General features: G+C 39.6%; 1 protein-coding gene across 1 annotated transcript in view; it reads right to left on the reverse strand.

The window, feature by feature from the left end:
* Positions 1 to 16,845, reverse strand: part of TGFBR3 (transforming growth factor beta receptor 3) — a 108,394-nt gene that overhangs the window by 19,503 nt on the left and 72,046 nt on the right. Inside the window, exons 6-12 of the mRNA XM_066555961.1 lie at positions 12,039 to 12,207; positions 9,587 to 9,734; positions 4,845 to 5,034; positions 3,329 to 3,645; positions 2,522 to 2,671; positions 669 to 800; positions 250 to 417 (exon numbers count right to left, since the gene is read on the reverse strand). Coding sequence (XP_066412058.1) covers positions 250 to 417; positions 669 to 800; positions 2,522 to 2,671; positions 3,329 to 3,645; positions 4,845 to 5,034; positions 9,587 to 9,734; positions 12,039 to 12,207 — 1,274 coding nt within the window. The remainder of the gene's footprint in view (positions 1 to 249; positions 418 to 668; positions 801 to 2,521; positions 2,672 to 3,328; positions 3,646 to 4,844; positions 5,035 to 9,586; positions 9,735 to 12,038; positions 12,208 to 16,845) is intronic.

The following is a 16,845-nucleotide window of genomic DNA, read 5'->3' on the forward strand; positions in this document are numbered from 1 at the left end:
AAAGCAGATTTAGGAAGAATCAGCAATCCACCTTGTAAGTTAAATTCATCCATTTTGCAAGAATCCTTTGGGTTTTTTACCCAAAATATTGTCCTACTTCTTATTCCCCAGTTTCTGTTCTCTGCAGGCATCAGAGAGGCCTGAACCAGCTGCCCAACAAAACCTTTCAGCGGACAAGAACAGATTTGGCTCAGTTGCACAGCCTTGCAAAACCCTTCTGCTAGTTTGAAGTCTTTTTCAGTTTGTTACCTCTACATATACTGGCCCATTCTTGGCAACAGAGAAGAGTCCTTGGGAGGGAGCAAGGAATAAATCTGTTTTGTACAGATCCATGTTGAAGGTCACATTGGTGATGTGTGGTTCAGGAGGCCAGAAAATGCCTCTGTCATCCTCTGGCTGGTGCAGTGTGCAATTAAACTAAAATGAGAAAAAAAAAATACAGTAACATCCCGAGTCAGGAGTGGTAGGACAAATTTCTTATGTACAATATAGGCCCACCCACGCTACATCTACTCAGTGCAAATCTTCAACAGGGTCATAAGAAACAATAGTGAGAAGAAATGAGTTAAAAGACAAATGAATTTCTAGACAATTAATATAATTCATGTGAAAGGCCTATTACAATAGGTATTTGTTCACTGTCAGGTGCAAAACCGAGGGTAACATACCGCTATTTCAGGCCAGCTTGAGAAAGGCACTTCTCCCTCATCAGCATCCCCTGGAAATCCATTATCACCTGATTCCATGTCCTCATCTTCAAAGCCACTGCCTTCAGCTGGTGCTGACAGCTGAATGACAATCTGCACAGAGAGGGATTGCAAACAAATTAGATTAGGTGATAACAGAGCACTCTCATGCTTGTTATTTTCTGCTCTCTTCAGAACAATGCAAAGGCCACAAGAAGAGCACCAGCTAAGCAAATGGTGAAAGCGTGTCTTGAACAGCCTTGTGCTGAGCATGCAGGATATGCAGCTTATAATTAAAGAATGCCAGAGTTTTTTTCCAGATTTCAGAGCCAGTGAAGAAGGACACCAGTCTGGGTGTTGGTGTCTGAATGAGCAGCCCAGCATTTCCATTCTATTTCTAGTATTTCTATAGCCAACACTGAAAAAAGGCTTTCTAAAGTGATATTTTGCAACTAGCAGTTCTCCTTAGTGTACTCATAAAAAATCACTAAAAATGTTAGGGTCACTACAGGATTTTCTTTTCTGTCATCAGCAATTTTTTTTCAGAGGTGTACACCCAAAACCATAATATTACTTCCTCATTTTCCTCCCATTTTTTCACTTAATTCTCTCCTCCTTTTTTTAAATCATCCTTTTCATATGTCTTCATTTCTTCACCTGGAAATTTATAGTTCTGTTTTCCAGTGTTCTGCACTCTGCCTCTTTATGCTTGCAGCTTCTCAGCTAGTTCCTTCCCTCTCAGGATTTCAAATTTGTTTTCTTAGACTTAGAGCAACTGCTAAAAAATGATGTACACACGCCCTTTGACACTCCACTGCAGTGTCTGTGTTTTAGGAGAAACACTCCCAAATTCTGAGCAATCCCATACATCATTGGGAGTTCAAGTGTATAGCCAAGACTATTAAAAGACACGATGGAGAAAGGAGAGTAGGTAAATAACCATGTTACTTTGGGCCATAATAGAATACAGGGACCATGAGAGTACTTAGCTCCAGACCCGTGCTCTTCTGTCATTCGCTGAAGATTCTGTCTTGGTTTGGGTCTGTTTCTAAAGTTAGGTGCTAGCATAGAACAGTTTTAACCAGGCAAGGTCAGATCAGATTGCCTGAGCTGTGTTTGGGTTGGACCACAGGCTTTCCATCATTTGCCAAAGTTACTTCTATGTACTGGAAAGCTCAGCGAGAGAAACGTGTCATTACTTTTGAACCCAGAATATCTGCATTGTACTCTGACTCATAAGCTGAGCCAATCTGGAAGCAGTTGATTACAACCTAACTGGGCTCCTTTGCATCATCACTCATATACAAGTACTCAAGAGTCTCTTCATTACATATAGCAACTGCTAAAAAAAAAAAATTCAGATTGTAAGAGAAAAGCATGCAAAAATAATGTCGTTGCCTCACATTTTAAAAGCCTTTTTTCACACACAATTTTAGAAGAAAGACTTCACTTAATTCAGGGTATGAATTTAAAGGTAGTGCTTTGTGCAATTAGAAAACTTCACTCCTATTTCTCTTTACAGCAATGTATTTCTGCTTAAGTATGGATGATCAAAGCTGCACAGGGAACACCAGTGCAACTTCTCGCAGACTGGTACAGATGGTCCCCAAAGGGCAGCCGTGTTGTAAAATGTATTTAACTCAAACTCCTCTGTTTTCCTTTGGGATACTATCTGACCACTGGAGCATACTGGATGTGCAGCCTTCCTACCTCCTTGAATACAGGGACTGTGGCTGCAACTGAGCTAGGCAGGAAGGATAAAGCTAACTGCAATGGCTTCCTGTTACTACTACGACATGCAGTACAGAAGGTGGATCCTCTTGGTAAGTACTCACAGAGTTAAAATAAACAATCTTGTTGAAGATGTATGCTGTCCGAGTGCCACACTTGTTGAGTGAGGATTCCAGGATGAAGTGTGTGCCGTTCATGCTGGCTTTGCAGGAGTGGTCCAGCAGCGAGAGCTCGGTGCGGGCGTGGCCGCCGGCCTGGAACAAAGGAGCTTTGTCAGGGCAGAGCAGCACTGGGCTCCTGCTGAACTGCAGCTCAGCACTGCCTGGCTGCTGCAAGGGAAGCTCATTGGACTGACAGCAGGGCAAGGGCACTCGCAAAATGCTGCTACACATGGCACACAAGGAATAAATGTAACATGGAAAAAAGGGAAACAACAGGTTCATTATTAATCTGCTGATTAATAATGCTGACTCTGTTTGGTCTGAAATGAGCTAAAATGCTGTTTCAGGCCCTTTTCCACAATACAAATGGACACAAAGCAATCTATCAGCTGGTAGATAGTAAAGACAGATCTTTAGATCTATTTAGGTCTCACACTGCTACCAAAAGCAGCTTCTTTGGAAACTAAAAACTCAGACTAATGGCTGAGTACAGTAATTTTTTGACAAATCAACCATGCACACCTTCAATCAGAAATCCCTCTAAAAACCACCAGATTGCTGGGAAGAGAAAACCCTATCCTGAGTTATGGCAAAGAAGATCCACAGTATAGTTTCCTCACCAAACTATTTGGGGGGGTTGTGTGGTGATGGCCGTAGGACTTTGAATGTTTATTTTTTCAGTCAAAATGCAAATAAAATGGGCTGTCAAAAAAAGCCTCTCCAGTTCTGAGAATAAGATATCACACCAACCTGTAGAGAATCTTTTTCTACAGCTACTGTCATAACTTTGTCATCACACTTTATGGACAGAGCCATATCAGCACTGCCCTGAACTTCTTCAGGTTCTTTATGTTTTGAGAGGGAATGCCCGAAGTCATGATTTATTAATGTATCTACTGAATGCCTGGATGGGAAGATTTCTTCTCCCACTGTGTCATGTCTTCCTCTGTTAATGTGAAATGGAAAAGTCAGGCCATCAGTATTCTTTGGAGCTGGCAGTGGGTTAGCACCCAGCAATTCTGTCAGCTCTGGAGGAAGGGAATGGTCTTCTTCATCATTCATCTCTTCTAAAAAAAAAAAAAAAACAAAACCAAACAAATCCACATTAGTTTATTATATATTTTTCCTAAAAAGTATCCTGAACTAATAATTTTCATACAAAAAAATATTATCCATAAAGGGAGCTCCTGAAGGCCATTAAAAGCAGAATCTTTGCACTTTTCAGGTAAGTAGTCACAACCCCTACAACTAAGATTTTAGTTGTTACTGAGGCATCTAATCTTGGTGTACTTAGTCCCTGTCAGAAATCTCTCTCACCAAGAGCTGAAAATAAACTTTTGACGAGTGGACCTATTATATGTAAAAGATCCAGCACGATAAAAGAAACATCACATTCATCCAATATTCTATTTTGGTACTGCTGAAAGAGCCTAAGTGCAAATCATTAGGTGAAATTCTTCCACTACCTTACCCATCTGAAATTCAGTCACTACTGTTGTGAAACTACTTATATAACCAGAATGAAGCTAAATAAGAGTTAACTTTAGAGTGAGAAAATGAGGAAACTATATCTCAGCTTATACACATGACTGCTGAGGACAGAGCCCATGAGAGTGCAATTGATAACATGAATGTGAACATAAGCTTTATCAAAATTGTAAACCAATAGTTTTAGTGTTTGAAACTCAGAATTAGTGAAAAAAACAGATGCTACTCTGCTAGCTTCAATGGACACACATCAGCAATTACTTTGGCCAAATACCCATTCTTTTTTCAATAGTTGTATTTATTCTGTTTCCTCAGACATTTTGGTAAGCCACTCATGTCTGTAAACAGTTGCAATGTTTATTTAATCGTCTCAAGGAAACACTAGGCACATACTTTTGGAAAAAACACACTAAAAAAAAAAAATCAAAGCTGGATTTATCAACTAACAAGATATCCAGTTGCTGACATCTATTTCAGTGAACACTGGGTACCATCAGCTATGAAGTCTTGGGGATTGGATAAACTATAAACATTTAATTCCACCAAATTTCAGGAAATAACACAACTCTGCCTGGACTTTTCTAATCAAAAAGCCACAGATTATTACTTGCAACCATCATTCATAGATATTACCAGCATTCTTGATGACAAGCAGTAAAAGAAGTGCAACAGCCAAAACCAAAGCTTCAAAACTGAGAAAACACCATTTAAGTAATTGTATTCCTAAAAACACAAGATATGCTTTTTCTATATGCTAAAAGTTCATCTTCAACCTTACCTATATCTTCAAGTTGCAGATGAAATCTGTTAGCAACAGGTGCTTTCGTGTAGGAAATAACTGGACGGTAATTATGCTCATAAGCCCACTTGATCAAACTCTCATGTGATGAGGGAAGGTCAGGTATTACTGATTTACTCATAGTCATGGATCGTTCTGTTTCTTTTCCAAAACCAATACTATTTGATGTCTGTAAATAAAGAACAACTTGGTTTGTGATTTACCACTAAAGGATACTTAAAATGGAAGAGTGACAGTGATTGAACCCTGTTTTTTTATTCTGCTTTAATCTACTAAGTAACAGCAACCTGAGGACACCTGGGAAATAAAGCAAACCCTGCCACCTTAAGCACATAACTGCTGCACAGATGGAAAAGAACTCCCTGCTTCCTCTCAGCCTCTGCCTGGAGTACAGCAAATCAAGGCAATCAGAAACTGTTCATCCCTAACTGAGACAGAGATATATTTACAGCCTTTTGTAAGGCCATACTTTCTTCAAGACTGATCTGAAATTACACCTGAAGTGAACTCAAGATGACAAATGAATTTTCAAATGTCTCCTAATTTCTTGGATTAGAGCATTACTTAAGCTGGATAAAGGAAAACCTTTGTTCAAATGAGCATTACTGAAAAAGGCAAAAAGCATGCTCATGAAGTAGAGCTGATAGCAGCTAATGCTGTAAGTCAGCTGGCACCAAGGACAGGCTGTGTCTGAAATGAGCTTCACCCTAGAAATGCTGTGTGCCTCCTCCAAAGTAGAGTCTGTTAAACACAATTGAACTAAACACTCAATAGGGCAGTAAGTGAGAGCATGCACATTTATGCATGGCCAAACTACATAAAAAACAATATTTACTTTCTGTAAATGAAAAGATTTTTAAATTAATTAACAATACAAATTTTACACAAATTCATTGACACAGCAAACTCATAAATGCACATGCTGACCTTATGAATGAACATGCTAAATTATTAAATAAATAAATGAGCCACACAACCACTTAATTTTCATTTTCCTGTAAATGTTTTGTAAAATATCAAATTTTTTTGTCCAAATGGGCAAGTGAAAGGAATATAACAAGTATCTCTCACTGTTAGAGAGGCAGTTTGAAAATATTCACTCGTATTACACAAACATGTATTCAGCAGCTTGGCATCTTTAACATTTATTCATTCACACCAAAGCTAAATGCATATACATTTATTCTTACAGTCACAGCATTACTATTATCACTGTAACAATCACATCAACGGCTGCAGAACAAGCTGAACATAGATGCAGCAGCAAAGGCACAATGACCCACTTTTCAGCCATTCCTGCAATGTGATTGAAATGCACTTTCTAATGCAGCTGATACCATGGAATGTTCCACAAACACTTTCATTCCCATGCTTGATTACCTTCTCCATCATATAGGCTGCATCTTCTTTTCATCCCCACTGGTTTTTCCTCAATGTGAACAAATCTTAAATCTTTCACTCTGGAACACCAGAAGATTGACTAGAGAGATCTCTCTTAGTGCTCCTATGGACACGCTACACAGGTCAGAGGGCTCAGCTGTACTTCCCTACTTGACATCAAAGTATCAAAGTGAGTTTTTGAACTAAGAAGTGAATAAAGCATGTAGAGAGTCCTGATAGAATGGCATCATGTCCCTTTAGCTCCCTCCCTCCTTTCTTCCTAAAGACCCAGTTCTGCAGCCTTTAAACACTTGGGGCTTCACAACTGAAGTTAAAGATAAATTTAAGTACAGAGTGCCTGGTTTGAGGATACTGTTACCAGAACAGTTATCAATGCTCACCAAAGGTCACTGAAGATAAGAAACAAAAATGGAGCAACAGGTATCCTAATTTTAGCGCCTCATGACTCTTTGGGATCAACTAATCTTTGATCTTCAACAAGGTGCAAATCTGGACACGACTGATCATGTATTTTCATATTACCACACAGCTTTGACTAGTAGGAGTTATTATGCTAACCCAACTTTGCTCCATCTCTTTACTTTTCTGTCATGAGAAGACAGCTGAACAAATATTATCTCAGAACTTTACTGTCCTAGCTGGCACCTGAGCATTTCCAGGGCTTGTTTACACCCCTCCACTCCACAGTGAGCCTGTAAATGTTCAGTCTTGCATTGCCCCACTGAAACAAAAGCAAGAACGAGGGCTGGCAGGAATAGACCTCCCTTCACTCCCCTGCCCTGCCTCACACACAGTGAGTGAAACCAGGCATCTGAGCCCCCACCTGTCTGTCAGAACAGACACCATTTCAGAAATGGTGTTCTTGGGTAAACAACTGTCCCTCCAAGCTCCTGAAACCCTCAAGGGTTTGTTCTGTGCATTGCACCTCTCTCACTCCTTGCCCCTCAAACTTATTTTCTTTCTGGAACTTCACTGCACAGCTCCCAGCTTTGCAGAGGGACACCAGCTGCAAAGGAAGCAATGAACAGCAGTGTACAAGCAGAGAACCACACAAGCCCTGCATGTAAGGACTGCACACGGGAGTTAAACACAGCCCAGAAGGAAGCACTGCACATAGATCACATGCAATTGATTTTACCTAAAGCACTCCCATTTTCCTTGGGTTTGTGTCCATCCCCTTGCAGAGTTCCAAAAGACACAGTAAGCTGGGAGATGAGCTGTATGACCTAAAACATCTTTCTCATTTTTTGTCTGTGAACTTGGACCTCAGTAACTTACAGTACTGGGTTTGAGGCAGCTTAGCACTAACCTTCCCCTCTCAGCTTGCCAATCCCCTCAAGACAATTCTAATTCGTAGTGAGGGCAAGAAGTTAGGAAAATTGAAGTGCATGGAACTGCTTCAACTAATAAAAAGAACATTGTGAAACATTACCTAATTGCTTAGTAATGTTTTTATGCATTGTCTAAATTTGGGCTTGGAAAGGCATTCAGCTTAATAGAGATATGAAAAGATGCTAAATGCTGGATTTGCAGACTTTTTAATGACATGGGGGAGTTTAGTTCCCTCCCTTACCCCCTCTAAATAAAGGAAAATGAACACATATTCAGAAAATGAAGAATCTATATAAATGAAGTAGTAAACTAGTTACTCAAAATCCTAACATGAATCCAAAGTTTTTTAAATACTGACATTTCTGTATATATTTAATGTATTATTTTCTCTTTTTGTTAATCTAAATAAAATATTACTTTCTGCCACTCATTACAGAAACTATTTTTAATTATACTTTTTACTTATATTTTCAATAATTAATAAAAAAGAACTCTAAAAATAAAGTTTTTTAAGCAGTCTTGCTTTTCTATATTCAAGTGCAGCATTTAAAAAATTTTAAAAACCTGTAGAAATTGTCTTGTTAAAATTGATCATCCACAAAGTGACAGCTTTATGGACATGAAATACACCACGTGAGCTGTTTCCTAGCATGGTGTGAACTAAAGCACAATTCTCTATCCTGTGAAAGTAGATCCATATATGCCCAAATATACAGTGGTGAATTTTATGTCATCACCTAGGATGAAACTTTGAAGTCAAGCATTGTTTTTCATCATTCTGCTTACAAGAGTGGTAATCCTCAGCAACCAAACTTGGCCTTTCTCTTTAAGGACTATTTCAGACCTACAGAATGACCAGAACATCCTCTCCTGTCTGTAAGATAAATATGTGTCAGGGGTCAAGAGGGAACTTCATCATCCACCCTGATAATTTTTCCATTAAATTTTCTGAGCAACACCAAAATTAGCTTTCCTTTATTTCCCTTCACTCTCCAAAGCTACTATGAAATCCTTACCAATCTATTTTCTTGGGAGATTCAGATCAATTAGCCTTTGAATTCTGCCAGAATTTCCTCTGCACAGATTACAAGCAGAAAGCAACTAAGCGAAGGAAAATTGCTATAAATACCAAGAACTGGAGTTTGAAAATGTAACTGAATTGCTGAAAAATTGCTAATCGTGAGGATCATGGGTGGTCCTGAGCAAACATTCAGCTCAACTGTACAATGTGCTCTTAACTGATCACTTAAGATGGAAATAGGCCACAAATTTATAGGCTGCAAGATCAGTTCAATTATATTTATTTCAGAGCAAGGGAACACATATTTTCTTAGTAGAAAGTGTGTTAAGCCACAAAGCCTGTACCAAAAATCAACATGAATCAGCATCTCCAGTAATTTAAGAAGTTTAACTTTAGAGAGCCTGGTTTTAACTTTAAAAACAATTATTTTTTACTGTCTGAGGAGAGTTAGGTCAATTTGACCAAACACCTACTGGAGACAGAACTACTGGCAGGGAAAGGGATAGATACTACTACAAGCACAAGCAGAAGTAAAGGAGTTTCCACTTCTAAAGGGATGTGTGTGTGTGCTGCATATCTAGTGTTATCTATTCTGCACTTGAAGGCATCGTTCCAACTTCTGACATGAACCTGTTGATCCATACACCAAAGTAACAGCAAAAAGAGAAATGAACATCCTACTCTGTGTTTAGGGTGCTTCAACAGAAATCAAAAAGACACAGACTAAATCCTTGTTCTAACCACCTGGCTTCTGCAATGTGTTGGTCAGTTTTATAGCCCATATATTGAAAGTTAATGACAATAAAAAGTTTATGCATTTACTCCTTAAAATGCAGTAATTATTAAAAAGAAGCAGCTAAGAAAAAACATTCAGAAATCAACATGGTCTAGCACTATATCACATTTAAATGGATTCTATACTGTTGCATTATGATAGCCCACAAAAACTAAAGGTGCCTTAACTTACAATCACTTCCAGCTTTCCCTGGACATCATGAGATTTGATAACCCAATTGACAGACTTTCTGCACTTGAGGATAAGCACCACGTCCCTGACAAGCCTGGCGCCTGGCTGAGATGGTTTAATGTCCACGATTATATCCACCTGGAGAGCACTGTAAGTGGAAAATAGAAAGTTAGAACAGAATGCCAGAAATTTTCAGCTATCAACCTTCTTCCAATCCATCATGTTTCCACTGTCTGGCCAGCTGATTAAAATGCTGGATATTATCCCGGGCAACACAACATGTGCAAAACAGATTGTTATTCAATATACACTTAAGTGATTTTGCATAACAATAGAAACAAGTACTTTTCAGAAAAAAAACCATTTCTGTCTCTTATTTACAGGAAGTGTGCTACTCAATTCACCTATTATTTAGTGCAGGTAAGTTATATGACTAGCAGGTTGCTTTCTAAAGTAAACATAGTTTTCTTATTTCACTGTGACAGTACCTAAATATAACTGTTTCAGTTCCCTCTGGCTATAACTGTATTAAAACTTAAAATAATACCTTAAAAAAAGTAAAGAAGACAAACAGGTTAACACACATGCATAAAAAACCCAACCCAAACCACAAGTACTATACTGGGGGGTGTCTCTGCCTAAACAGTTAAATTGTGGAATGACTTTGCTTAAGGTCTTGCGTGCTTTGAGGAATTAAGCAGTGTATTCAGTTTCCACTACTTCTGGGTATATAGTTACTCTAAAAAGAAAAAAACCCAGATGTCCAGCCTACTGCTTGCTGGAAAATAGATGAAAACTATCTAGATTTTCAAGATCACAGTAAAATAAGTAGAGCAAATGGGTTCTTACCATCAATAACATCTCAACACGCAAAATACCAATTCAACAGAAAAACCTATACTTCCAGACCATCTTATGGGGCCATACATTACAAGAACGTGCTCATCTCCGTGTAATAGGTTCCAACTAATATTCTACACTGAGCCTTCTTATATCTTGGGACCTCTGATCTATCTCCTGCAGTTTACACATGCCCAGCTCAGCTTCTGTATGTTTCTTTGGGGATTTAAACTTCATAAGGATAGCTGTGGATAACACATAAAACTAAGAACAAAGTAACTTACTACTTTTTTTTTTTTACTTTTTTATTTACTTTTAACAGCAAAACATTTAAACTTTTTGCAGTGTTATCATCTCAAAAGCAAATTCCTATTGTGCTATCACCCAAAGCCAAGATCTTGGAACCAGGGCTGTCATTGTGTAGCACTACAAGGGACTTGGAAGAATGCTTAGCATCAATTCTGTTCAGGATGGGGCTACATCATCATTTGGGGTTACCAACTCCACCTCCCACTACACTACCCACTCCACTCCACCTCAACACTTTCTTACTCTCCCCAGGTTAGTATGCGAGAAAATTATCAGGCTCTGGGTTCAACATCTTGCAATGAGAATTATCCTTTTCACAAAACACCTCCTCCCACCTCCATCTCCCTGTGTGGATTTCTCATTAGGGATAGGATGCATTCACATGCAGCTGCATGAGGAGCAGAACCAGACAATGCCAGATATCCAGTGAATGCAGTAAGCAGACAGGATTTTAATTCTACCTTATCTCTGATGAAATTGTAACCATCTAAGTTTCATAGCAAATTTCTGTTCTAGCAATCATACCTGGCCCTTAGTCATACTTGGAAAACCTCTTCCTATCTGAAGCAAACTTATGTTCTCCCACTAAGATCTAGGAAAGACCAGCAAAAGATGAGTATTCTGTATGTCTTACCTCCCAAAGGTATTTTTTACAATTTAGAAAATCCTCATAATGTGTACAGAGAGTTACTTTTCCTAACCAGCAGTTAACAAGTTTTTTAGTCAGTGCACCACTGTCAACTCTTAACATGTCTCATAATTATCAAATTATCCCTTAAACTCAACTGGAAACTTGACAGAAAATACTGTTGTGAATCTTCAGAGCAGCTGTGGAACACTTACCATAGACCACAGATCACTTGCAGCCTCTGGACACTGTTTGGGAGCCACTGTCCTAGACCTTGCTGCCAGTCATCCCTACCTGTGACAACTCAAGATTACTTTAAACCTCTGTCTCACCTCCTCATACAGTGGTCTAACCTTAAAACTTCCCTGTCAGATACTGCCCTTACTGATATTCTTTTATTCACCTTATCCTTGGAAAAATGGGATTGAGCAAGAAGGGGAGCAGTACACAGTCCATAAAAGCTCTGCTTTGCAGTCTTGTCCACAAAAACCCTGATTATGAAGCAGAATTCAAAATCTTTACATACTGAAGAACCAATTTCTATTTAAAGCAAAGTATTAAAGCCCAAGCTTTTCTTTAAGGATGAAATGGTTACTTTCAATTGATTTTTGTAAGACAAGTAAAGTTTTTAGCTATTACTTCAAACAGTTTCAGTCTATTTAGATGATACTTTACCTGTTAGGATTGGAATTTGGAGTACTTAGTTCAATGATATGAACTTCTCTTTCCTGGACTAAGTTAGACATAAGGCACCCCTCAGCTGGTTTTGGTTGTAGGTATCCCGCAAGGTAATTTAAAGAGAGAAAATTCTTCTTTATGTTGCACGAGGGAGGAAAAACTTGATCTGGAGGGGGAAAGAAAAAGAAAGCATAGGGACCTTTAAATACAGATGTCAGCTTAGATGTATGCACATACCTCATCAACTTCAGTGTTCACTGTATTGATGAAAGGTGTCCCTACCATCTATTATAAGCACATATGACAAATCATCATATTGAAAAGGAGATTACTGTTGCACCAATACATCAACTTGCTAACAGTTATTATTTATGGATTTAAACACTTAATGAAAGAAAATCCCTGTAAAGAGAATTTTGAAAAAAATTCTGAAGAAAAATATGTGAAAAACTTTTCAAAATCAATAAAATACATTTCATATGTTCTTTGCATTTTATAAAAAATTTCTTTCTATTGCAATTTACTCTGAGATAACTTTTGGAATCAACTCCTTCTCCCTGTGGAAAATGTTTTATTCTTGTTATTATAAACTTACCATTTTTTAAATACTACAGAAAGTACTTTCCATTTCCTTACTTAATGTATTTCCTATATATTGTGTAGTCAGAGTCAGTATTGTCTAGAAAGCAACAAATATTGCATTTTTCTTGCACGTGGAAAATTAAAAGCTTCAAGAAAACGATGATGATATTAAGCTGTCGATATTAAGAAAATCTGATAACAATATGCACAGCTGAAATAATGAAATTCTAGCATAACTATTCAATCTCTTTTTTGGTTTTAACAAAAAAGCTGAATATGAGCATTACAGAAGCCCAGAATGTGCTGAGATCCACAAGGGTCATCGAGTCCAACTCCTGGCCCTGCATAGGACCATCCCCAGGAGTCACACTCTGGCTGAGAGCATTGTCCAAAGGCTTCTTAAACTCTGCCAGGCTGCTGCTGTGACCACTGCCCTGGGGAGCCTGTTCCAGTGCCCAGCCACCCTCTGGGTGAAGAGCCACTAGTGTAAAATGCAAACCATAAAAAATAGCCACTTCATATAAAATTCTCACGCACAGCCTCTACTACTGTACCCCAAGAAACACTATTTCTACTGAAAATCAGGAGCACCTTGCCTTTCTGAGATAGCTTGACATATGAATTGTCACAATACATAGAAGGACTAAGTACCATGTTCAAGTACTTGAAGTCCTGTAAGAATACAATTCCACATGCCTGGGTCTTTGACCATTGCTGTACAAGAAAGACTTTTCCTATTAAGGTCAGTAGCAAGATACAAAAAAATCCCAAAAAACCAAAAGAAAATAAATCAAATCAACTAGCATGAATTGTGAACACAAAACTGTGAAGAAACTCTTATGAGCTGTGCTGAGGCCATGCACTCTCTAAATGAGAACTGAAATGTCACCTCTGAAGTGCATTTGTGTGTGCTACCCAACTTTGCAGGAAGACCAGAGACTCCTGTGACCCTGGTCTCTACAGAAACAATCAGGGGAGTTTCTTCTCCTGCTCTTACACAAAGCAGCCTTTGAATATTAACCCTGCTGTGTCCCCTGCAGAAGTTACTAAAGCTGTATAAGGCTGTGACTATTCATACTGCCCAGGCAAAGCACTTCTCTAACATCTGGTGTGTGCCCTGCCAGATTAGCCTTGAATGCAGCTGCAGTTCTGTCAGCTCCTCCCACAACAGCACAGAATGGAAAATGATCCCAAATGCTCTATGCTGAGCTTAAATTTTTAAATATATATATATACACACACAGACACACTAGGTATTTTCTTCTTAACTGCTGTACAACATGATTCAGGCCATAAAATAGCAGTTCTGGAGTAGTTTGTGGGTAAGTACCACACGTGCTATCATTTGCCATTGCAAAGAACTCAGTTCTTGCTCCTGGCACTTCCATGAGGCGTCTCTGGAGCTCTCCAGAAGTGCTGCTCTTGATGCCAGAAGCACAGAGAGTCCCCAGCCTGGGCCCCACTCGATAGCAAGCTTTTCCTCTGCAGCAGATTTCAACTCTATCATGGGCTACTTGACATGCACCCCACAATGAATTTGCTCTCATCCACACCAGTTACTAAAACTGGGCTGGAGCAGAAAAGAAAAGGGGATCCTTTTCAGCTTTCTTTGCTCACTACACATCCTCCTCTTTGTTAGTTGCAGGGCTGTCTACATACTTTGGAAAGGCACTGCAGGTGTCTGCAATCAATTAAAAACATACCAAACCAGCCAATAAACAGTCAGTTTATGGATTGTGTGCCTCTCTAATCTCCCCAGACTCCCAACAGGGAATCAGACATGGGGCTTGCAGGCAACCCCCTCAGCAGAGGGTCTCTGGCCAGCAGCTGGGGTGCCAGGGGGCCCTGCTGGCCAAAGGCAGCAGAGCTGTGAGCAGTGGCCGGCAGCCACCTCCTCCTTCAGTGAGTGCCAGGTGGCCTGGATGGACACACAGCACTGCACACCAGAATCTGTCCCTTCTGTGTGCAGCATTTCTGTTTTACTGATGAGGACAGACACTGTCTGCTCTGTTCTGCACAAATTAGGTGTCATCCACAGCTTCTACAGGCTGAAGTTGAATATCCAAGCTTAACATCACCCTGAGGAGGTTTTTGTGCAAATGAGCACTGTTAATCAAGTGTCACTTCCCAAGACAGGCATCCTGGGCAGCAGCAGTTGGATGCAGCAATAAAAATCCCATCCGAGCAGAGCTTGCCTTTCAAAATCTGATCTGGGCATAAGCAAGGTGTTTGGAATTTTCCTTGGGCACCCTGATGGTAGGGCTTATTTATGTGTATTTCACAGTTTGCTAGCCCTTAGCACAACAGAGATCAGAACCTTGGCTAGCATTTAATGCCAGGATAGAAATGGGATCAGGGAAGGGCCTACAGGGGTCTCAGGAGGGAGGATGCAAACTCTAGGCAGTGCTCATCCTGCAGCAGGACACAGAGCTAAGCAGACACAATGGGACCATGTGCCAGCATTAAACCAAGCAAGCATGGCATGCAGGATATGTGCACTGGTGTGTGTACTGGCTATAAATTCAGAGTCAGGACTGATGTTTCAGCTTCTGCCAGGACAGAAGCACAGTGTTACTGTCTGTAAATAAACTGTACATTTTCCAATTTAGCTACTGTTAAAGCTTTTTTTTTTTCTTATTTAGCTAAGAAATGTGTTGAAATTAGAGTCCCTCCAGGCTAGCATATTTGCCCTGGATTTACTGGCGATGCTGGATGCATTAGGTAACATTTAGCTAACTGATAGGACTTCCTGACTTGGTCAATCATGTCTTACTGAACCAAGAGGAATTAAACTGACTTCTGCTGTAAAACACGTACCAAGAGCACTGTCACCATGAGCAGTCCTGCTTTCTAGAATGTGGCAGTGATTATCACAGCAGTCTCTCTGCCCTCTCCTTCATTACACAAACCAAGGCAAGAACAAGAACCCCACTTCTTGTGTCCTCTTCCTCCACACCCCCATTCTGGCCTCTTAAAATTCTTGCTGTGATCATCATCCCTGCAGTACTTGATCAGCCACTCTTTAGAATCAACAGGATTCAGATGCACTTGGCCCTGATCCAGTTTGCTAGTGCTCTCAGCTGCCTTTCATTTGCAGTTTCAAAAGTGACTTAAGAGACCCATGGTATCAGAAGCAGCTTTATTCTATGAAAGATCAGCCTTCTTCAGATCTTTCTGTCCTTTGGCTTGCATTTTCTGTTTTCTGTATTCAGCTACAGCCCACACTTCTAAAATGTTACATCTTCCAGATTCAGATTTGTCTAACTCCAGTGAAGCTGAAATGTAGACAATTATATGAATACAGCCATCAGATTCTGTATCAGTCACATTGCAAGGAACTGCTTTGTGTGGCCACCTATAGATTAGGAGCAATTCCAGCAGTGATTCACAGACTGTCAGCTGGGGTACCTTCCTAAATCTCATGAGAGTGTAAGTTTTGCATGAAAAGCCTACATTGTACATCACTGCATGCTGGGGTTTGTGAAATCCAGTGATTCCATTGCTCACTCTGCAGAGAAGCAAACCAGGAGCACATCCCACGTGGTTTTCACAGAACTCCTCACACGACTCTGCAGTTCAAGAACTGACCCTGTCCCCACCCCTGAGCACATGCATAACCCCCCCACATACACACATATTCCCTTCTGCCAAGAATTTAAATCAAAATCAAACAATTACAGCTGAGCTGGTTTGTAGAAGCCTTCTCAGAAACTGTCTGTTTTGGTTGCCTGCCAAGCTCCATTTTGTGTACTTGCTCCTAATTAAATTGTGTTTTAGTGCATTTTAAAGATGATGCAAAACTCTCCTCTTTAGCCTCCTGGTTTGACTGGAGACATGCAAATCAACAAACAAAATTTTATCTGGCTTTTTCAACGTATCTAATTAAATATTTCTCTCCACAATGCAGAGACCACTACTCCCATGTATATGTTTCAAGAGCATTTTAATAAGGTAAGAAATATATTTCTGAATGATTTTCTGGCATTAGAATCCACAACTGGTGCCAAGTAGAGCCAAAAAAAAAAAGTCCCCACACAAGGGAATCCTCTACAAATTTGGCAGGATTTGGATAAAACTAACTCAGGCATATTCTGAATTTGGGGGGTAAACCTCCTATGTCAGGAAATCAAATTATCAGATACATGTGGTTAGGAAAGAATGTTTTGTCCACTGAAGGCTTTTTGTTGGTTTTTTCTTTCTTGTAACCAATTCGTTCAGCTGT

Source organism: Molothrus aeneus, chromosome 9, assembly GCF_037042795.1.
Source record: "Molothrus aeneus isolate 106 chromosome 9, BPBGC_Maene_1.0, whole genome shotgun sequence".
Classification (NCBI taxonomy): domain Eukaryota; kingdom Metazoa; phylum Chordata; class Aves; order Passeriformes; family Icteridae; genus Molothrus; species Molothrus aeneus.